Genomic DNA, 24,509 nt, shown 5'->3' with positions numbered 1-24,509 from the left:
TGAAGGGTCCATTGAAAAAAACAAAACATGTCCTATATTTTTCATTATTCACAGACCCTTCGATAGACTCAAGTCTATGAGGGGTCCGTGAAAACGCAAAACGCACGGGTGCAACTCGGACGTAAAAAAACTGCAGTTTTTCACGGCTGAGTTTGCACTCGTTTGTGTGAATCTGGCTTAAATAATCAGTGCAGGAGGCGGGTGGGGGAGGAGAAAACGTGGCTCATAAGTAGAGGAAAAGGCAATATTCTTTAAAAAGATATTTTTACACATTTTTTTCATATTCATTTGTACTATTGATTTATGCAAAGTTTTTTTTAAAATGACAGTGACCTTTTAAAGGTGCACATACACAATAGACAAGGTTCGGCCTTAGCCGCTGATTTGAGTTGGCGATCTAATGTGTAGGAGTGCCACCCGACTGCCCCATGATAGCAGATGTTGGGGGAAAGGAGGATCGTGTATGTTGGATTTCAATATTCCCAATCATTTTTCCGCACAGGACATAAGCTGCTGCCAGAGGTGTAACTTATTTGCCTCTCCGCATTGACATGAACATCCACGCTCGGCCAGGTAACAGGGTGTATGGAACATGCCACCAGTGCCTGATTGGTGCGGTGCGGACAATATCAGTTGTTAAAAAAAAAAAGCTCAGCAGAGTCGACAGGAGACAAAGTCGCTTTCCTACCACCGCTGCTACTTCATTCTAGCAATCAGCGGGGTTCAAAGAGGCTGGACCCCACCAATCGGCCATTGGAGGCATATCTTTGATGAGACAGCCCCTTTAATTTGACTATTTGGACAGAGATATTCTATAGATCTTTACATCCCCTTAGGATAACCACATATCAGGCGGCGTTAAATCTACTTCACAAATGATTACTTGGAATAACAGCAGGAAATAGGGAAATATAATTGTAGATGTGTTAAGTAGAAGGACCCTTCCCCGGTGGAGGTACATTCACGTAGGAGAAGCTATAGGTCTCTTACATAACCTACCAGAACAAAGTCATCCTTCTGATAGGACTGGAAGTACTGGTCATAGCGGAAGGTCTGGGCTGTGATTCTACCATTCATGGACCTGATATCGAGAAAAGAATACAGGAATTATTGAGAAGTACAGCTCAGCAGCAATGAATCACAATCTGGGTGCAGGCTGTGTAGGGCAGTGCTGCTATCACGACGACTCCTGCAGGGGATTCGAAATCTAGAAGTTATTGGATCTCTAATATGGGAGAAAATTCAGGATATTAAAAGGGGGCTAACAAAGATAACCCCTTTTTAAATTAAGCCGGCTTCGCTCACCCTCGCCGAACTGCTGTAATCACCGAAACAATTTGCGTCTAGGCATACATTAAATGGTCGCCCATGTAACGCATGGACACGCCGGGTGCCCTAAACAATAGTTGTTTATGCAATTCCCCAATTAAATCTCTAAAGGTGTTATCTTACACTTAAAGGGGTTGTCCAGTTTTTATTTGTAGAATAGGAAATCATACGGCTCTCTGATGTACATGAATTAAAAATTAGCCACAGCTTAAAAAAATTATAATATATGGTATAACCTGCATATTAGTCCTGCGTAATGCATCCATAGGATATCTGAATGGGCTAAATTTGGCATCAGTCATGTGACCCACTAGCTACACATCATGTGACCCCTGGAATTCAGGTAACACTGTGCAGGTAACAGTATTTTACTAAGGAGCATAAAGTATTTCTACCTCCAGCGGCATCCCATCATGCGTGTCAGTGTCTGTGAGGAGAAGCTCTTAGGCCCTGTCCACACTGAATTTTTTTGCTGCCGTTCTTGCCGCGGAAACCGCATCGGAAAACGTCAGAAATCGCCTCCCATTGATTTCAATGGGAGACGGAGGCGTTTTTTGCTGCGAGCGGAAAAAAAAAAAAACGCTAGTGGGAAAAAGAAGAGGCATGAGGCCGCTTTTTGGCTGCGTTTTTTTTGATCGCAGAGCTCAATGGCCACGGACGAAAAACGCGTCAAACGGCGTGCAGGCAGGTCAAAATCAGGTTATTCTGCCTACTAAAAAACTCAGTGTGAACAGGGCCTTATCTTTTCATCTCTGTTTTTTTCTTTTACAGTTAACTTTTTTAACAACATCCCTTAGGGCAGGGGTCTCAAGCTGCGGCCCGTGGGACACCGAGCCGCTAGTACAGGCTCTGCTCTGGGACTCTGTGGAATTCCCTGACATCGCTGTCCATATATGGACATTGTTGTCAGGGTCTTCCCCAGAGCGGAGTCCCGGACAGAGCGCTAGTATAGGCTCTGCTCCAAGACTCTGTGGAATTCCCTGACATCGCTGTCCATGTCTTCCCCAGGGCGGAGTCCCGGGCAGAGTGCTAGTATAGGCTCTGCTCCGGGACTCTGGGGAAGCCTCTGACATCGCTGTCCATGCATCGACAGCGATGTCAGGGGCTTCCCCAGAGCAAAAGTCCCAGTGATGTCAGGACCACAGCTGGAGTCCCAGGAAGAGCCTACTAGCACTCTGCCCGGGACTCCAGATCTGGGGTTGCTCCTGACATCCATGTCCATATATGGACAGTGATGTCAGGAGCAGAGCTGGAATCCCAGGCAGAGTGCTAGAAGCGGCTCTGCTCGGGGACTCCAGCTCTGGGCAAGCCCCTGACATCACTGTCCATACATGACACGGATGTCAGTGGCTTTCCCAGAGTTCCGGCGCAGAGCTTATACTAGTGCTCTGCTCCGGGACACTGGTTCTGGGGTTGCCCCTGACATCACATTCCGGTCCAGGAGGATCCCCTGACGTCACTGTGTATGGACAGTGACGTCAGGGGCTACAACAGCAGAGGAATCCCCAGCCAAAGTGTCGGCAATGCTCTGGCTGGGGATTCCACTCCTAGAGGGAGCCCCAATAGAGCCAACTACTTGGGGTGTGTGTGGCACTAGCTACAGAGGACTCTGTCGCACTAGCTACAGAGGACTCTGTGGCACTAGCTAAAAAGGGGCTGCCCAATCTTGACATGTGTGTCTGCCAAACACCGCCAACTGGGCCGCCGGACTGCATTTAGCGACACTTAAACTGGATTGTTGAAATAAGCACGTGGAGAATGCTCTCAAATTTTAACCTAGCGCTATTATTATAGTAATGTAGTGTTATTGTAGTTCAAATAACTAATTGATTAACAATAATTTTGTATTGTATCAAATTTGAAAGTAATGCGGCCCGACCACTTCTAATTTTTTTTATATATGTATGGCCTACTTACCTGGCCGAGTTTGAGACCCCTGCCTTAGGCTATATTCACACGGCTTATTTTCGGCCGTTTTACGCCCGCGAAAAAGAAGTGCATGTCACTTCTTGAGCCGTTTTTCATTGACTGCACAGAAAAACAGCCGTAAAAAAATGCAGCGAAAATCGCGAGTGGCTTAAAAAACGTCTTAAAATGAGGAGATATTTTCCCTTGAAAACAGCTCCGTATTTTCAGACGTTTTTATTTTGTGTGAGACAGGCACAGTGTTCATCATCATTATTACACTAGTCGCTTTTTCCATGGATGTGTCCTCTATGTGGACCTAACACATGGATGTCATGTAACCCTGCTGCTAACTGAATTGCAGGGGGTCACATGATGTGTGTGGGGGGGGGGGGGTGTCACATGACAGACGCCATGTTTAGTCCTGTTCATTTAGCCCATGGATTTATTACAGTAATCTGTGTGTTATATCACTCTACTGTGAGGAGGCCGGGGCCTACGACACTGGAAAGACATGAGAGCAGAATTTGTTACACGTGTATATTAGAAAACTGTAGGATTTCCTATTCTATAAATGAACAAACTGAAAAAAATAAAAAGCAGACACCCCCTTTAAGACATTGATGGACAATTTAAGGCGGTCAGAGCAATGTGATTCCCGCTGAACACTAGAATAAAGTGGTGTGAGGCCAGGAAAGTACCGGTTGCTCTGCTCTTTCGGAGGCCGCATGTTTGGCCCATTATAGACAATGGTCAACCATGCAGCAACCGTAACTCCCTGTTCACGGGGCGCGTTTGATGTGTCAAAAACGCTCAATTTAAGCTTCCCATTGACAGCAAAGGGAAAGCGCACCATTAGGGTATACAACGCGTTTTTTAAAATCTCACCAACTTTGCTGCTGCTGTATTCTGCTGCATATTTTCCGGACGGAGAATATGCAGCAATTCGCTACGTGTGGACAAGCCTTTGCACGTCATTTTTTTGGAGTGCCGTGTGAACAGGGGCCTAAGAAGCCAAGCAGGGAATTCCTAATGTCACTGCCACATCATTGTAGCGGGGAACACATCAGTCGGATCATCACTTATCGGACTTAAAACTGGGTATGCCATCAACAAAAGTTAAAGAAAAAGAGATAAGGTTTTGTCCTCAAAGGGGTTAAGTTTTAATTCTTGCGCCGGTCCTGTAGTATTGTTCAATAAATGTCTTGTGACTATTTTCCATGCTTTCTTTTTACTGTACATACAGGAGACAAAAATAAAATTTGCCCTGCCAGTCCCCCCAACCCAATTCTAAAAACGAATAAGGGTCTTAAAGGGGCACTACCATCTCAAACAATAAATGGCAGATAGGTGTGGGTCCCGCCTCTGGGACCCTCACTTATTGTAAAAATGGCTGATTAACGTCCACTGCAGCCACTATAGGATTCCCTCTCTATGGGACTAAATAACAGAAAGAATCAAACGAATTGGCGAATGGGGACCAAAAGTGAGTTGGTGAATGGGGGTCACGAAACCCCTCCTGTCCTCCAGACAAGTGAAAGTCCCAGAAGTGGGACCCGCACCTACTAGGTATTAGTGGGATCTCCTGTGGATATTTGATGAAGTGTTTATGCTAAAGAAAATGTTTACTTCGAGCTTTGGGAACAAAAAAAAAAAAAAAGTTCTAAGACATCGAGAGGTTTCAGCCCAGGAATTATAAGCCATGTTAGAATTAGCCGGTAGCCGTATCCTCCACTTCTAACAGGATCTCTCATTACATTGCATTATAATCTCTGCAAAACTGAGACCCGTGTGAAGTAGTAACACGGACTCCAGACCGATCATATTTTCTAAATCCAGTCCTAATGCTGAACAAGAAAGAGAAAAGTCAAGAAGTGTTCAAAAAAAAAATCCTCAAACCGCCCCATTATTTACAGCGAGTACGAGACAGGGCGAGCGGTTTCATGTTATTGACTTGTTATTAGCGAGCACATAACAGGGGGATAGAAGTGAAGGAGGAAAGCAGCCGCCAAGGAACAGACAAGTCAGTGTTACGTTCCAGCAGCCGCCGGAGCTGCAGAGGATTTCACCAAACACCTCAGAGCCCTGTGTGAACAGCACGCGATTATTAACCCTTGCATCTTAAATAATGAAGACAATGTACTGATCTGATTTTGCATTGATAGCCAGAACTGGAGATTCACCTTAAAGCCTTGTTCACACAGTGCAGATTTTGCATGTATTTTTTTATTTTTTTTTAAGCCAAAAACAGGAACAGAACCTCAAGCTAAAAAAATATATGAAGGAAGGCCATGTAGGTTGGCACTCTAAAAAGTGCATGCAAAATGTGCCAAAGGCCTTGTTCACACAGTGCAGGTTTGTTGCAGATTTTGTATGCATTTCTTAAACTAAAATCTGAATTGAATCCAGGAAGAAAACTTTTAGGCCTTCATTTATATATTTCTTCAGTTTAAGCGTGTTTTTCCATAATCTATATCTATCACTTATCCACAGGATAGGTGAGGAATATCTGATCAGTGGGGGTCCGATCGCTGGGAGAAGGCCCAGCATCAGCACCCGGCAAATCCGGGCAAGTGCCGGCACCCACTACACTTGGGGGGGCCGTTGGTCAGTGCCATACAGGGGGCTGTGCGTATATGGGGGCACAAACTGAAGGCCTAACCTCTATATTGGGTCACAAACTGCCGTTTTCTTCCCACCGTGAGTTGCCCCGCAAAAGGGGCCCACTAAGTTTGTGTCGCCCAAGGGCCCACATAAACCTGGAGCCGGCCCTGGGGGGGACCCCCACCGATTCTAAGAACGGGCTTACCTGGCTGTCCCTGTGTGCTACATATGAATTAAGCGGTACTGCGCTTGCTCGGCCACTGCTCCTTTCATCTTCTATAGGGAAGCCGGGCTATCTCCAGCAGCCACGTAGAAAGTGAATAAAGCAGTGGATGAGTTCCGTTCCTGGTTTTGGCTTTCAAAAAAAATATTGCAAAATCTGTGTCAAATCTGCACTGTGTGAACAAGGCCTGAATGTGCTGGGGCAGCCATTTGTATGGGCTGAACAAGTCAGCATTTCAGAGAAATCCGACTTTTAAAAAAAATCTACATAAAATGTTGATGGACATTGTGAAAAATGTTTCTTTGTTACCTTGTACTGAGTCACATGATGGTTTCTACTCCATTTAGATCTAAAGCTAAATACACAACTTTAATGGTTCCGTGCTAGCAGAGAGCAGTGCATGGTGGGAGCTCAGATGTTACATGTTGAAATAGATAAAATAAAAACCGTAAGTGTACATAATTTACATTAAAAAATAAAATAAAAACAACAAATAACCTATTAACCCTTGCCCCCAGCGTCCTGCCAGGAGGCGCTGGCCTTGATCTAATACTCCTAACTAGGCTACGTTGGGGTATGTTCACACGGCACTTGATTGAGGCAGAAAAATACAAAGGCTGATTTCAAGAAAAAATAGCCTCTAAATTCAGGCATTTTTGGAGCTGATTTTTGCAAGCGTCAATGAAACATTCTACAAGCTTTACAATTGTCTAACGTTCGACGAGGCGTTTTTTATTTCAACAGTGTAAAAGTACGCCTCGTATGAGCTACACGGTGAATTTCCCATTGAAATCAATGGAAAACTGTTTGCAGCCGTGTTTCAAAGCGTAACACGAGCGCTTTTCACCCTAAAATATGCCTGAAAATAAGCTGTGTGAGCGTGCCCTTAGAGCCTATTCACACTGGGTTTGAAACGTACGTTTGGCGTATATGCTGGGACGCTGAAGGATGTATGCCAAGTGTGTGTTCTTTTGGTATAAGTCGGGGAGGTATGTGTAGCCATCCCCTTTTTTAACTGATTGGGAAAGGGTAGTTGAATACGCTATTCAATACAGAGGGATCCAGTGTTAAAGAAAAATTAAATAAAAAAAAATAAATGTATTCTACAGAGTATTTTTTTTTTTGACAGTGGGACTCTATGAGCGATGTCGGCCACTGATCGGAGGGAGTTCAACCGCTGGGACCCCCACGACCAGATATTTGTCCTGCGGAGAGGTGATACATATTGATTACGGGAAAACCCCTATAATGGTCGAAATAATTCTTTTTAAAAAAAGTCATTATAGAGGGTGTCTGCTTTGGACACTCCCTTTTTGTTAGAGGGGACACCTGACAAGAAGTGATCACAGGAGGCCCCGCCACTAGGAGCGCTAGCAATTAGCAGCAATCTATGGGGGAATACAGCCGAAAAGGTGCAGTCCTGCCACGAAGCATTACATTGTGCCCACTTAGATGAGGGTCCTGAACATCCCCCCCCCCCCCCCCCCGTATTAACTCAGAATGCCCTAGTAGGGTATTTGTTAATGGGTTACTAGTCATGAAAGGGTTAACCGCAAGGACTGCCATAATCCCTACACAATGTAGACACCAGAGTAATAGTCAGTGTACAGCACATAGGACAATCCTAAACCGGGACAGGACAGTCTGGTCCCCAAATCCAGACACTGATAGATGATCACAGATGCAGCATCACAACTCCCCTGATCCAATACAGCAGAGCCTTTATCCAGAACACCGGGAGGAGGGAACGGACTATTAGTTACCACTTGGTCAGCAGCTCCCGGGTGTCTCTGTTCTCCAGGAAGCTGAATGTTCGGTTCGGCAGATGATAAAACGTGAATTTAGCACCTGAACCGGTCACTGCGGCTCCCTGCGCCATCTTTCTGCTTCACTAGCAACTTGTATTCTGCCGCGTCTATGTCTCCATGGAAACAGAGCTCAGTCGGTGCTCGGGGAAAAGGAACCCGCCCGGAAATGTTGCCACGACATAAAGGTTCCGCTGTTCCTATCGTAGATAGATGTGTTATATCTATATTCTATGGACCTGATGGTTATTCATAAAACTTCATTGGTTATTAAGTGTTTGGGGATTGTTATGACGGCATGACGTGACCACATTGAATTTCATTAAAATAACATCCCCTTCAAACATTGAAAGTAAGGGTATGTGCACACACACTAATTACGTCCGTAATTGACGGACGTATTTCGGCCGCAAGTCCCGGACCGAACACACTGCAGGGAACCGGGCTCCTAGCATCATAGTGATGTACGATGCTAGGAGTCCCTGCCTCTCCGTGGAACTACTGTCCCGTACTGAAAACATGATTACAGTACGGGACAGTTGTCCTGCAGAGAGGCAGGGACTCCTAGCGTCATAGATAACTATGATGCTAGGAGCCCGGCTCCCTGCACTGAGTTCGGTCCGGGACTTCCGGCCGAAATACGTTAATGTGCTCGTGTGAACCCAGCCTTATAAGGCCTTGGGGTCCTCCAGATGGAGGGTTGCCTTAGCTGACGGGGCTGCCAAGAGGTACCTCCCCACCCCCCATCTATTACATCCATACACTCTTAGGGTATGTTCACACGGCGGGGGTCCGTAACGGCTGAAATTACGGGGATGTTTCAGCCTGAAAACATCCCCGTAATTTCAGCCGTACCGGCATGTGCAGGCGCTTGAACGCCGCGTCAATTACGGCCGTAATTAGCGCTGCTATTCATTGGAGTCAATGAATAGCGGCTCCAAATACGGCCAAAGAAGTGACAGGTCACTTCTTCTACGCGGGCGTCTATTTACGCGCCGTCATTTGACAGCGGCGCGTAAATATACGCCTCGTGTGAACAGACAAACGTCTGCCCATTGCTTTCAATGGGCAGATGTTTGTCAGCGCTATTGAGGCGCTATTTTCGGGCGTAATTCGGGGCTAAAACGCCCGATTTACGTCCGTAAATAGGCCGTGTGAACATACCCTTATAGACCATATATATATATATATATAAGGGCTGTCTAAAGTAGACATCCCCCTTAAGGTCGCAGCTATTTTGGACCTTGAGTACGTAGCCATTTTTTTCATCACCGAGAGCCATAACTACATTTTTGCATCAACGTAGCCATATGAGTATTTGTTTTTTGAGAGAGAAGTTGTATTTTATATTGGCACCATTTTGGGGTACATTAAAAATGTATTACCAAATTTTTTTGGGGTGGGAATGGAAAAAAACAGCAATTCCGCCATTCCTTTTTGGGGTTCGTTTTTACGACGTTCACCGTGTGGTAAAAATTAATTGTAAACTTTATTTTGTGGATCGTTACAATTACAACGATAGCAAATTTATATATTTTATTTATGTTTTACTACTTTTGCACAATAAAAACACTTTATTTGAAAATGTATTTCTTTTTGTTTCTCCACATCATGGCACGTTCACGCTGACAAAACTGCCTCAGAATTCCTTCAGGAATTTTGAGACAGATTTTGCACTTTCTGTGCTTATTTTTCCGCTGCGTTTTTCGCCCTCGGCCAATGAAGCTGATGCAAGGACCGCAGGCAAACAATGCAGCGAAAAATGCTCAGAAATGGGTGTCGCAGGTTTTTTCTGCCTCCCATTGATTTCAATGAGAGGTCAGAGGCGGACACCACGGCAAAAAAAAAGACATGCCGCTTTTTTTTCTGCGGGCGGCCATAAGACCGAAAAAAACGCACCTGCCTCCCATTGAAAGGGTGATTTCGGACGTTTTTTGGCCTTGATTCTGACGCAGTTTCCGCTTCAAAAGAGGCGCCAAAAAACGTTGTGTGAAATGACCCTAAGAGTGCCATAGCAATTTTTTTACTGTCGACAGAGCTGTGCGAGGGCTTTTTTTTTTTGCGGGACAAAATATATTTTTCAATTGCGCCACTTTGTGTTAAATATAATTTAGTAATGAACATTTCTTAACTTTTTAGTGAGGGGGGGGGATTAAAAAATAATCTCCAGCATTGTATTTTGATGCGTTTTTTTTCACCGCGTGGTTTAAATAACGTATTAACTTTATTATACTGGTCGTTACCTTTTTTTTGTATTATTATTTTTTTAACTCTTTTGCAAAATAAAACCACTTTTTATGGGAACATTTTTTTTTATTTTTTTTTACTGTGAATACTTTTTTTCCTAATAAACTTTATTAAACTGTGTTTAACAATTTTTCTTTAGTTCCACTATGGGACTTAAAATGTGATCTTCTATAATGCTTTGTTATACCAATGCATTATTGCCTGTCAGTGTAAAACAATGGCACAGCCTAGCAGGCATATAGACATGGCAGGCCTGGGGGCCTTTGTAAATCCCCCGATTGCCATGGTAAACCCATTGCGCCCCATGAGCATGTTGGGGGGCACCAATTGGGTGACAGAGGTAGCCCCCTCACTATTGACGGTAGCATCTGAGGGGTTAAATGGCCAGACTGAGTTATCTCCGATCAAACCTCCCATTGAAGTCAATGGAAGGAGGAATCTTTCTACCGACGGCAGGAATGGTTCTGCAGCGGATTTTGCGGCGGGACCCACTTAGCTTGTCTTACATAGTCGTGGGTCCAGCCATTGCCCCCCCCCCCCCCGGCTAAACTGCCTGATTAGTTCTGGCCTCCATCGTAGTCTGGTTTTTCTAAGACAACCTGCCTGCAAACTTACAGTAATATACTATATACTGTTATAGGTTAAAATTCTGGGTGAAAAACATTGTGCTTCTACCTTCTACCTATTTTGTCGACTATGACAAGAACCAACCTACGTAATAAATATATAGTTTATAGGTTTTATCTAATATATTTCTTACTTACCCTAGTGTGGGCGGTCCCTTACGCCCTACCTTACACTTGGCAAGTGGTGATTTAACAGATTTTTTAATTGGGCACAATTCCAAGTTGCCCCCTCCCTTCAGAGATGTAGCCTGTCCCTATGGCAAGTACATCACTACTTCTAGTAAAGGACCACTCCTGGGAAAATTCATACAAAGTGAGTGGGCGGAGCATGACACAGAGATTCTCTTTATGTTGTTATTTGATTCCCTGTGTCATGCTCCGCCCACTCGGCACTACATTAGACATAACACAGCGTTTTAGCTTTCCCTGAGTCGGGGAATGAAGCTATGGTAAGGATTTGAGAGATCATGTACATGGACCTCAAAGGTCATTTTTGTTTTTAAGTGTCTAAATATCATATTTATACATAGATTCGTAGCTGCTGTTTGCATCCATGACTGTCCTAAGAATAGCAGTGCTATGCAGGTATTGCAACTAGGTGGGGGGGGGGGCATTCAATCGCTCTATGGGTAACCCGCAGAGGGGTAAATTTAAGCTCCTCGGCCCCAATGCAAAATCTATAACAGCCCTCAAATATGACGCATCATTTGTGGTATTGATCTCCTCATATGGGGCAGAAGGACCTTTGGGCCCCCTCAGTCTCCAAGGTCCAGGTGTGACCTCAACTTTAGTTTACGCCCTTGATGACCCCCTCTGGAAAAGGACCTTCATAGTTATTTGTGGGGTATGAATTCCCCACTAAAATAATTGAGTGAACTTCTTATGTGCCCATATCGTCTTTTGGATGGGTTGATTGGTCTTTTCTATGTTTGACAACAAGTTAATATGTTTTGATTTACGAGAGGTTGTCATGGTGATAATAAGATGGGACACATTTTCGAGGTTCCATAAAACTGTGTTGCTTTCCATTGATAAGTGACTAAACTAGAGCCTTCGTCCTCAGCTTTACAGACTTGCATGTATTCTTGAGTCAGCTGCTTTAGAGGAGTGATGTATTTCAGAACTGTATGAAGAACAGGAATATCTGGAATTCAGTGAATCCTTCTTCCTGTAGCAATTTCTAGGGCCGGTTCTTCAAAACAGATATATGACAGGTTTAATAAAACACATAGCCAAACAGTCTCTTGTTTGTTTTCTCTGTCATGTGTAGAGATAAGTGAAAGATATGGTTTAACACAAGCCCTTCGGTTCCTTGTTCTGCACTCAAGGACCTCAGCTTTGAAGAGGTTTTCTATGGTATTGATCTGTGTAATCCAATAAAGAACAATTATAGGTACCCTAAATATGACCCTCCACCCATGTCCCCTCTATGGTATGCTTGAATTCCACCATAATATGTATAAAGTCTAATTCTATGCTACTAATTCTAGGTAAAGCCAACTACCAAGGCATGGAAATAAAACATCTTCATCAACCGGCACCCAACATCTGTATTTTATTGAGGGTTACATGTCGTTTCTTCCAATTTGATGATCATGAATTTGGTCTATATTTTATATATGAAGAACTATCAGCAAAGTGGTAAGCAAGAGGAACTCTTCTTCTAGGTTGCCATAAACCTTCTGATGGTTGGGCATCTATTCCGACATGGGTATACAACATCTTAATCATCCAGCACCTAACATCAGTATTTTATTGAGGGTAACATGTGGTGTCTGCCAATCTGATGATCTTGAATGAGATGTGTCTTATTTCCATGTAGTAATATCAGAAAAGTAGTAGGCATTACTGTTAGGGCGGATTTACACGAGCGTGTGCGTGTTGCGCGCGCAAAAGGTACTTGACAGCTCCGTGTGTCATGATCATATGGTGCGCGGCTGCGTGCTTTTCGCGCAGCCGCCATCATTATGACACTCTGTTTGTATGTTTGTAAACAGAAAAGGTGCTTTTCTGTTTACATTCATAGTGTTACTGCTGTTGCGCGAATCACGCGCGTCCCACGGAAGTGCTTCCGTGTGGTGCGCATGATTTTCACGCACCCATTGACTTCAATGGGTGCGTGATGCGCAAAAAACGCAGAAATAGAGGACCTGTCGTGAGTTTTACGCAGCGGACTCACGCTGCGCAAAAATCACGGACTGTCTGCACTGCCCCATAGACTAATATAGGTGCGTACGACACGCGTGAAAACCACGCGCGTTGCACGGACGTATTACATGTTCGTGTAAATCCGCCCTCACACATAGTGATCCTCCTCCGGTTCACATATGGAATTTGTTTTGTCATGTGACCATAGCAGACTTGTTGGAGGTTAATAAGGTTCCTTCCTATGCTAAACTTAGATCTTTGGTGTCACCGAATAACTTACATTTCCTTCAAATGGACCATATCCAACATGTTTGCACAGCTTTCCTCTCTTCCCAGAAAGCCATTAGGGACCTGGGTGATATTGAAAAAATACTTATTGCCAAGTCAGTGACTAAATGCAAATTATCTAGACTATATTCTGGGCATTGGCACACCCTTAATCCCCACTTTTATATTGTCTTGGGAAACGGAGTTAAACAAGAAGTTCACTGAGCACGAGCATAAATGGATCCTGAGATACTCACATGGGTTCTCTAGGTGTGTCAAGCTACAAGAGAGTCATTATAAACTGTTAACGAGGTGGTACAAGACGCCGGAGCGTATGTTTCATCTGGGTCTTTCGGACTCCAAACTGTGTTGGCGTTGTCAAGGGGCAGTGGGAACGCTGTCTCACATTTGGTGGTATTGTCCGCTGAATATGGATTTCTGGAAAGGTGTATCCCAGGAGATCAATAGGATCTGCAGTTGTTCTGATATTCCCCTCTCTGTAGAATTGATAGCTCTGGCGTTACCCTCGCAGGACTTTAAACCTTCTAAAACAAATCTAGCAACACATTTAGTAGCATCAGCTAAATATTTAATCCCACTGTAAAGGATCTGCCAGGCACAGCTTCTGTGTACACGCCCATAGGTAATCAGTCTGCACCTGAGTCTATGTCTTTGAGACTGACTCCATCTTCCACCACTCAGGATGGCAGGCTTAGGACTCCTAAGCCTGCCATCCTGAGTGGTGGAAGATGGAGTCAGTCTCAGAGACATAGACTCAGGTGCAGACTGATTACCTATGGGCATGTACACAGAAGTTGTGCCTGGCAGATCCTTTACACCCACTTTGTTGGCTTCAGACCTCATCCCCATCCAAAGCACAATGGTTGGACAAGTTCCATCAGATTTGTAGTCTTGAGGAACTGACCAGCTGGCAAGACCATACACATGTAAAATTTGGAAGCCATGGTTGGATTATAGGTCCAGTGTGCATTGATTCTACAAAAGCTTCCTATGATACTTTGCAAATATTTTGAACCCTTTGTATTGTGAGCCAGATATGTTTTATTTGACATCTAACTGTATTGTTGAACAATCATGTTACCCACTCCCTCCCCCCTTTTCTTTCATTCTCTGTTTTTCACATTTGTATTATGTGTCTTTGTATTTTTAAATGCTTATTCTCTGGAAATGTACTGCTTACACAGGCCAATGGCCTTTATTTGTTTATATTACCCATGTTGCACATGGGTTGTGTTTGTTCTTATACCTGTACCTTTGGTTATGAAAATAAAAAACAGATTTTACAAGAAAAGTAGTAGGCAGGAGGAACGCTTCTTTTTCTGGGTTGCCATAAACCTTCTGCTGGTTGGACATCTACTGAGACATGGGTATACAACATCTTCAAAGTCTAGCACCCAACATCTGTATTTTATTGAGGATTGCATGAGGTGTCTTCCAATTTGATGACCATCAATGAGGTCTATATTTTATCCATGTAGTACTATCAGCAAAATGGTAGGCAAGAAGAATGCTTCTTCTTTCACTGGATTGCCATAAACCGTATGAAGGTAGGGCCAACCCCAAACCATATACAACCCTCAATAAAATATGGATGTTGAGTGTTGGATGGTGAAGATGTTGTATACCCATGCCTTGGTAGTTGGCCATCAACTACCAAAGCATGGGTATATAACAACTTCATCATCCAGCCCTCAACATCCATATTTTATTGAGGGTTGTATATGGTTTTGTCCTTATGGATGACCATCAACGAGGTCTGGCTTTTATCTATGAAATAATGTCCATCAGAAAAGTGGAAGGTTATGTTCTCATCTCTTCTAGTTGGCTGCTATAGGTAACATCATTGTTTTAGTTATTAATTTGGTGCGATCCAATAGGAGCATCTCATCCCTCTTATTTGCAAATTACGACTTTAAGAAGCCACTGTGATGTCCAAAGCTTTGGAATCTGTAAGCTGATGCCTGAGGCTAGGGTTAGAATTTTTTTCTTTTGAAATTCAGAGGCACCATGTTTATGGATGTGCATTATGTGACCAGTCAAAGTAGGTCAAATGCTGGTCAAGTATGCAAATCCCTGATTCAAGGAGTGTTTTTGAATGTTTTTCATTGTGAGAACATTTGTGTTGAAACATTATAATGTACAGATATTTCACTATTGTGCACAAAATTGGAAAAGTGTTCTCCATTAAAAAATCTATACAATTTAATATTTGCATTGTCCTACCAGGGACATTTAGCAATAACAACCAGAGATAAATAAAGTGTGGTCAATTTTTATCAAAGTGTGGGGCATAAAAAGGCATTTTGCAATACACTGAAAACTCTCCCATAGGCCACTTCTTTCTGAAGACCCCCCTTCTGCAGACCAGATTTTTCTTTTCCATTATATCCCACTCATACTGGCTCTCTTTGATAAGACCCACCTCTTCCCAACCAAAGACCACCATGTTCCACTTTCTGGCTTTAAAGAGGCTCTGTCACCACATTATAAGTGCCCTATCTTGTTCATGATGTGATCGGCGCTGTAATGTAGGTAACAGCAGTGTTTTTTATTTAGAAAAACGATCATTTTCACCAAGTTATGAGCAATTTTAGCTTTATGCTAATGAGTTTCTTAATAGACAACTGGGCGTGTTTTTACTATATGGCCAAGTGGGCGTTGTACAGAGGAGTGTATGATGCTGACCAATCAGTGACCAATCAGCGTCATACACTTCTCGCCATTCATGTACTCAGCACATAGTGATCCTGCATTGTTCACTATGTGCAGCCACAAACACACATTATAACGTTACTAAAGTGTCTTGACAGTGAATAGACATTACCTCCAGCCAGGACAGGATGTCTATTCACAATCCCGACACTTCGCTAACGTTTGTGTGTGACTTACAGGACAGTAAGCATAATCTCGCGAGATCTCGCTGTAAATGACAGCACAGCGTGATTTCGATGTGCTGTGTGAATAAAATCCCACACAAACGTGTGAGCGCACATCCTCTAAGCAGGAGCTGTAACTAACAGCTCCTGATCTCAGAGGAGCCTCCTGACCCCAGCTGTTTAACCCTTTGATTGCTGCGGTCCGTGACTGCGGCATGATCAAAGGGAATTCCCCTCTTTGATCGCATCACCGGCGTTCCGGTGATGCAATCAAACACCGGGGAATCCCTCTGCAGTAAGCCCTGGGGACCTACAAAGGACCCCAGGGCTGTCTGTTCTGTTTGCCTGCTGTTAGAGCACACTGCATGGAGTTTGTATGTTCTCCCTGTGTTTGCGTGGGTTTCCTCCGGGTACTCCGGTTTCCTCCCACACCCCAAAAACATACCAATAGGGAATTTAGATTGTGAGCCCCAATGGGGACAGTAAAAAGAGGACCTCTGTACAGCGCTGCGTAATATGTTGGCGCTATATAAGTAACTGAAATAAATAATAAATAATAATAAACTATGTGCTGCCCGATCAGTAGCCTGTGTCATAGTGACACAGTGTAATGTATTAGCATACAGGAGTATGCTAATACATTATTAGTAAAAAATAAAGTTATAAATAAAGTTATCCCTTAATGAGATTTGAAAAAAAAAAAGGCCCCCAAAAAATAAATAAATAAAAAACAGTCCCAAAAAAAGTCATTATTTTGAATAAAGGACATTTTATTGCCGCTACACTAAATAAAAACAAAAAACCTACACATATTAGGTATCTACATGACCGTAATAACCTGAAGAATTAATCTAACAGGTTATTTAGTGTGAAACGTGAACGGGATAAAAAATAAACCTGAAAAACAATGCAGAGAATCCCTTTTTCCTATATTCACCCTGTACAAAAAAAGTTTTTATTACCCCCAAACCATGGGGAAAAAAATACTATTTCTCTCGCATAAAACAAGGCCTCATATAGCCAGGTCAATGAAAAAATAAAGAAGTTATGGCTGCTGAAAGGCAGTGAGGCAAAAATGGAAAAATGTAGCCCGGTCACTAAGGGGTTAAAGGAACCTGTCAGGTAGTTTTAACCCCTTGAACCGCCACCATGCAGTAATACATGACCTGACAATAGTCCCAAAAGTGCACTTGTATGTTTTTTTCAGATCTTTCCAAAATCTATCAAATCAACTTTTAAAATGGCGCACACTATATGCTAATTACTCATTAAAGGATCCTGAGGCAGTGCCGCTATCCTGAAGTCACATAGTTCTGCCTCCAAACCCATCTTTCCATGTTTGATTGACATCCCCCTGCCTGTTATACATCACTAGCAGCCTCCTCCACCTTTATCTGATGCGCCATTGCCTTGTACTACTTGGGCACACACCGTGCAGCGAGGTGTACTATTCCCGGCGACATCGCTGCACGGCACATTCCAGGTAGTATAAGGCAACGGCGCATCCGCAAGATTTGGAGTGATGCAGAACAGCCAGGGGGATGTCAATAAAAATCTGCGGGGCGCCATTAAAATTTTCGCCTCAGGCAGCAGAAAAACTAGAATCGGCCCTGCCAACAAGACCTGCCAATAAGACCGATCCTTCTCTCCCCAACATCTGCCATCGGTGGGGGGGTCGGGACATCCCCATGCACAATGGATGGTAGGCCAGCCCCATTGAAATCGGCAGGTTCAGCAGCCATTTATGTAATGTGTATGGGCACCTTAAGAGGTTTATGACTTGGAGTGCAAGCGCTAGACTATGATTAGTGACAGGGAGAGAACGACTGCACTGGAGCTCTGTAATAGAGCTTCATTAAGCCAAATCCAAGTAGCAATTATGCTGTATATGGCTCATAGGAGCTGCATACATTATGATTTTGTGCAGCTCCACAAGACTGGACACTTACTTCAAAGCATGTCTAGTAATTGTTTTGTCACCAAAGACACAGTGATTACCCAGAAGAGCGCTAGTCATCGGTCGTAATAGCCTTATTATTGGCCTGTCCATGGTTTCTTCAATGAACATACTGGAAGCAGATAATTCAGAATTTCTATTCTCCTCCAATAATGTCATGACCTTTGTGAATTATGTCTTGTATATTTCTGTTATTGACGTCAATCAAATCTTAAGCAGTAGATGTTTTATGAAGGAGGTTAAACTCTGAACAGTAACTTGCTCAGCAGGATTGAAGAATCAAAGAGCGTGCGGTGTGAGTTTACTGCGGACAGATTGCTTTATTACCTAAATTACTCTATCCCTTGATGATGTCAGGTTAAGTCCTAATTATTGTTTGCCCGGTTAGACAAGCTATATATATATATATAAAACTGCTGACTATAATGTGGTTCTGAAAGGCATAGGTCAGCAGTGTATCCAGTCTGAATGTACAGGATGGGTCATGCTGACAACCATATTTGCAATGTCTTGAAGTCAAGGGACCTCCCTCTACTTTTCGAAAAAGGGTTTTCTTTTTTTCCCCAAAACAGCGCCACTCTTGTCCATGGGCTGTGTCTGATATTGCAGCTCATCCACATTCAAGTGAGTCACAATGCCAGACACAGCCCATAGATGAGAGTGGCAATGTTTCTGCAAAAAAAAAAAGTAGACCCTTCTCAATGATAACAAAACACGGGCAGATTTATTATTAAAGTCTTAAACTATATGCGCCAAATTTAGTGACGCACGCTGCATGATAAATTTGGCACATATTGCTAGACATGTTAGACAGTTCTCTGTTCCTTACACCATCTCTTGGTTGGTTTACTTTTGATCAATATTTTGCGCCAAAATGATGGCGCTCTTTGGTGCATTTTAATGTATTGATCACATTTTGCAGGATCCCTGACTTATTTTAAAATTTTTTTTGCAAGTGATTCTAACAGATTCCGTTGACTTATAATGGATCCATCAGTGTTTTTTGTTACTAAACAGACTACACTATTCATCCTGTCAGCAACCTGACGGAACCAAACCATGAGGCAAGTGTGAACAGAGTCTTAATTGCACATGTGCATTTAAAGAACTATCCGAACATGAATGTTAGTGTGTTATAGCATGTGAATAATTCAGTTAGGTCCAGAATTATTTGGACAGTGACACAAGTTTTGGAATTTTAGCTGTTTACCAAAACATATCGAATATACAGTTATATAATCAATATGGGCTTAAAGTGCAGACTCTCCGCTTTAATTTGAGGGTATTTACATCCTAATTTGAGGAAGGGTTTAGGAATTACAGCTCTTTAATATGTAGCTGCCTCTTTTTCAAGGGACCAAAGGTAATTGGATAATTATCTCAAAAGCTATTTAATGGGCTGCATGGGCTATTCCCTCATTAATCCATCATCAATTAAGCAGGTAAAAGGTCTGGAGTTGATTCCAGTTGTGGCATTTGCATTTGGAAGCTGTTGCTGTGAACCCACAACATGAGGTCAAAGGAGCTCTCAGTGTAAGGGTATGTGCACACACACTAATTACGTCCGTAATTAACGGACGTATTTCGGCCGCAAGTACCGGACCGAACTCAGTGCAGGGAGCCGGGCTCCTATCATCATACTTATGTACGATGCTAGGAGTCCCTGCCTCGCTGCAGGACAACCGTCCCGTACTGAAAACATGATTACAGTACGGGACAGTTGTCCTGCAGCGAGGCAGGGACTCCTAGCATCGTACATAAGTATGATGCTAGGAGCCCGGCTCCCTGCACTGTGTTCGGTCCGGGACTTGCGGCCGAAATACGTCCGTCAATTACGGACGTAATTAGTGTGTGTGCACATACCCTAAGTGATACAGACCATCGTTAGGCTGAAAAGAAATTAAGAAATCCATCAGAGAGACAGCACAAATGTTTGGAGTGGCCAAATCAATAGTTTGGTACATTCTTGAAAAAAAAGAGCGCAATGGTGATCTCGTGAACTCCATGGACGTCCAGGGAAGACAACAGTGGTGGATGATCGCAGAATCCTTTCCATGGTGAAGAAAAACCCCTTCACAACATCTACCCAAGTGAAGAACACTCTCCTGGAAGTAGGAGTATCAGTATCTAAGTGTACCATAAACAGAAGACTTCATGAGAGCAAATACAGAGGATTCACCACAAGGTGTAAACCATTATTCAGCCCCAAAAATAGAAAGGCCAGATTAGACTTTGCCAAACTACATGTAAAGAAGCCGCCCAGTTCTGGAACAGCATGAAACTAAGATCAACCTGTACCAGAATGATGGGAGGAAGAAAGTATGAAGAAGGCTTGGAACGGCTCATGATCCAAAGCGCACCACATCCTCTGTAAAACATGGTGGAGGCAGTGTGATGTCATGGTGGGGGTAGTGTGATGGCATGGTGGGGGCAGTGTGATGGCATGGTAGAGGCAGTGTGATGGCATGGTGCAGGCAGAGATGGCATGGTGGAGGCAGTGTGACGGCATGGGCATGCATGGCTGCCAAAGGCACTGGGTCACTAGTGTTTATTGATGATGTGACTGAAGACAGAAGCAGCTGGATGAATTGTGAAGTGTTCAGGGATTTACTTTCTGCTCAGATTCAGGCAAATGCAGCAAGGTTGATTGGACATCGCTTCACAGTACAGATGGACAATGACCCAAAACATACTGCGAAAGCAACCCAGGAGTTTATAAGGCAAAGAAGCGGAATATTCTGCAATGGCCGAGTCAATCACCAGATCTCAACCCGATCGAGCTGCATTTCACTTGCTTAAGACAAAACTTAAGGCAGAAAGACCCACAAAGAAGCAACAACTGAAGACAGCCGCAGTAAAGGCCGGGCAAAGCATCACAAAGGAGGAAACCCAAAGTTTGGTGATGTCCATGGGTTCCAGACCTGCAAAGGATTTTCTACAAAGTATTAAAAAAACAAAACATTTTGTTCATGGTAATGTTAATTTGTCCAATTACTTTTGAGCCCCTGAAATGAGGAGGCTGTGTAGAAAAATGGTTGCAATTCCTAAACGTTTCACACGATATTTTTGTTCAACTCCTTGAATGAAACCTGAAAGTCTACACTTCAATTGCATCTCAGTAGTTTCATTGCAAACCCAATGTGGTGGCAGCAAAACCTAAATCATGAAGATTGTGTCACTGTCCAAATATATCTGGACCTAACTGTTTATCTTATTCCGGCCCTGTTAGCAGAAATTGAGGTTACAAGTCTCATGTGAGAAGAGCTTCTGTATTTGTGTCCCCCTGACAAAACTTCCTGCTCTTGAAGAAGCACAGGAGCAAGTGTTCTCATGGGGTCAACAAGCAAAAGGTCTTCTCCCAACTTTAACCTCTAAAACAGGAAGAATATATATATTTTTTTTTTTTTTACCTAAGGGGCTTTAATTATAGGTGTTGTACAGGAACGGGGCAGTTTTTCATACTGATGACCTAACCACAGGATAGGTCATCAGTATATGTTCAGTGAGGGTCCGACACCCGGATCGCGCACCGATCAGCTGTTCCGGCTGCCTCCAGCACCGGAAGTTATGCAGTGGTAGTTGCCGGAAGTAGATGGCTCCAACCACTATATTTTGGCCGTGCTGCAGTACTGCTCCTATTCACTTGAGTAAAAACCGCCCCATGCCCAGACAACCACTTTAATATGGACTTTCTGCTTTTTCTCCTATCAGTAATATATATCGGTAATTGAATATATGAGCTTCAGTAATTTTATGGCTATATCTACCGTTACCAATGTTCTGCTATTTTTCAAAAAGCTGTATACCGATAATAGTCACTGCCTTTTTAACTAGGCTAAGTATTATTAGTGTGATTCTCAGTTTTAGGCCTTATTCAGATGAATCTGGGGAAACTCTGACGAGAAAAACTCACGTTTTTTACGTCAGCGTTACCCCCGTGTGGGTCCTGTTTTCACGGATCCCCATAGACTTTAGTCTATGGTGGGATCCGTGAAAACGGAAGAAAATAGGACATGTTCTATTTTTCAACGGACCCTTCACATGGTCCATTGAAACAACGGCAGTGTGAACGGCCCCATTGAAATACATGCTTCCATGTGACGGCCGTTGTGGGACGTATTCAACGTTCAACTGAATAAGGCCTGAGACGGTGGTTCTTCGCTCTATTAGCTAAACATACCCTTAAAGGGGTTCTACGCTTTGGACAATCCCTACTTCTTAGAAGAGTCCCTTGACAGCGATCAGCTGTAATCTGTGGGGAAACCTGGCAGTAAATCTTAAATTTCCCTGCAGCATCACCACAGGTGAAATTAAGCATTACACATTCATTCATATCGATGTGTTGTCTGTGTAATAAACTGGATAACCCCTTTAAAAGTATGCTTTAAAAGGGAAGTATAATATTTTTGGTCTGAGAGATACCCAGCTGGATCGCACAATTTGCCTATAGACCGAATTGAAGTTAATTTGAAGTTAGACAAATGTGGGTTAACATCAATTGGAAAGTGCAGGACAGAGACCAAATCCTTGTACTGGGCAGAATAACAGAAACAGTCAGACAAGTACCAGAAAGTTTTCGCAGATTTGTCAGGAATAATTTGGGTCAAAAATTACATTACAAAGTATAATGGCTCTAAGAAACATAAACGCTACAGACAGGGATTAACCACTATAGCTGGCACCAAACAGGTGTCAGGACCAATCTATATAAGGCTGGCTGTTAAAGAATGCACAATATAGTGGGACCTCTATGCCGTAATCGGTTTGACACTGACTAAACCAGGGTGTGTAGTTTAAGGAACCCTCCCGTTTTTCACCTGTAACACCTGGTTGGATCACCAGGTTGCGGCCTATGTAGTCACAGATTAGTGGCGGGTGTGCTGCAGAGGTCATCAGGCAGAGACGTGATGCAGAGCGGATGCAAAGGTCATGATAGCGAAAGGTCATTACCAGGAAGACTGGTCGCTTAGAGGTAAGTAAAACTGGCGTAACGTTCATTGGCCGAACAGCCATGAACACGGTCCATTCTCTGTCCTGTTCCAGGTTGGCCCTGCTGTCCAGTGCATAAAGTCCGGGTCAGGAGTGGACCTACAGTAGGGATCTGTACAACAACTCTAAGTACCAACCCAGAGGAGGATCTAAGTGTCCCATTTAGCTCCAAAACCATCTCAACAATTGTGGCACATGCTAGACTAGTCAGTTGTCAGGCTTGGCACAAGTGACGCTAGTTTTCATATTAATTTTCTTTTTGTAATAGGATTTTATGTGAGCTGTTTGTATTACCCTGTTACAGCAGACAGTGATTAGTAAGTATATTGTTATTTAACATCGTCCGTTTGTTTTTTGACCTCATCAGTTTTGAGACGGTATAAACATATGGAAATTCATGGAGGAGAGATACAGTTACCACATCGGATGTCGTAATCACAGCCCTTGACCATCCTCCGGCAGATCTGGAATTAGTTATAAATGTCATTGACTGATGCAAACGAAGTGAGATGTTTACAAACTCTATCTGGCCGCAGTCCACGAGAACAGCTGGCGGCAGGCGCGCTCTGTAATACTGGGATTCCTCAACAACATGCTGTCCATGTCTGTCCTATCGTCACCTAAAACTATAATGGCGGCAACATGGGACTGGTGGGTTCCTAGACACTGGTACTGGTTCACGAATAAATACAGGATTTCAATGCTAGGGGTTCTTAGGATATGTCCACATGTAGGGTAGTGAGGTGGTACACAAGGGATCAGAGGGTTAACATGAACCTCCTGGGCCCAAACGAAAGATATGTAACATGGCCACCAACTATAAAATGTATTTAGAGAACTGGCCTGTGGGCAGAGGAAACTTTTGGAACTTCTCAGGCTCTACAGCCTGGATGCGACCGCAATCTCTGCCCCCTGTAGTTACGCCCCTGAAAGGTGTTGTTAGACAAAACAACGGATCGTCATGCGTCATTAAGATATCTGTTATATGCCTTAAAGGCGTGGTCCACTTTGGAAAATCCTTTTTTGTTAGAAGGGTCCCTGATGATAAACTGATCATGGAGTGTTCTGCTGTTGGGATCCACCACAATCATCTGTAAGTTATGGAGGAATCTGGCAGCAAGTGTGCAATTTCCCTGCAGCGCCACCACAGGAGAAAGGAAGAATTACAAAGTTCTCATTGAAATCAAATCGACTGTCCAAGTAAAGCATGACCAGGTCCTACAGAATGAGTCACTCTTTGCAATCGTTCACTGCTCCGACTAAAAAATGAGGGTCCAGAACAAGAGACCCCCTCTATTAACTCAAAATATACAAATAAGGTATTTAAAAATAGGTTTTCTAAACCAGGCAACCTGTTTAATGCAAAATAACTGGTCTGGGTGACAAGTCCCTATTAGAGGGATTGAAAAAGTGGATAGTCTATGTTCTTGTTGTATTTCATCCTCTAAATCTCCTACTAGGACTCTTATAAATAATGTGGTGCCCTTTATATTGTAAAGTCATGGCTTAACA

General features: G+C 43.4%; 1 protein-coding gene across 1 annotated transcript in view; it reads right to left on the bottom strand.

Annotated features, from left to right (window-relative positions):
- Positions 1 to 8,003, bottom strand: part of CFAP300 (cilia and flagella associated protein 300) — a 69,552-nt gene extending 61,549 nt beyond the window's left edge. Inside the window, exons 1-2 of the mRNA XM_075849972.1 lie at positions 7,825 to 8,003; positions 1,000 to 1,081 (exon numbers count right to left, since the gene is read on the bottom strand). Of these exons, the coding sequence (XP_075706087.1) occupies positions 1,000 to 1,081; positions 7,825 to 7,940 (198 nt within the window). The 5' untranslated portion in view covers positions 7,941 to 8,003. The remainder of the gene's footprint in view (positions 1 to 999; positions 1,082 to 7,824) is intronic.
- Positions 8,004 to 24,509: the final 16,506 nt, after the last annotated feature.

Source organism: Rhinoderma darwinii, chromosome 2 (assembly GCF_050947455.1).
Source record: "Rhinoderma darwinii isolate aRhiDar2 chromosome 2, aRhiDar2.hap1, whole genome shotgun sequence".
Lineage (NCBI taxonomy): Eukaryota > Metazoa > Chordata > Amphibia > Anura > Rhinodermatidae > Rhinoderma > Rhinoderma darwinii.
Note: the sequence above shows the minus strand (reverse complement) of the source record. Positions and strands in the feature narration are given on the sequence as shown.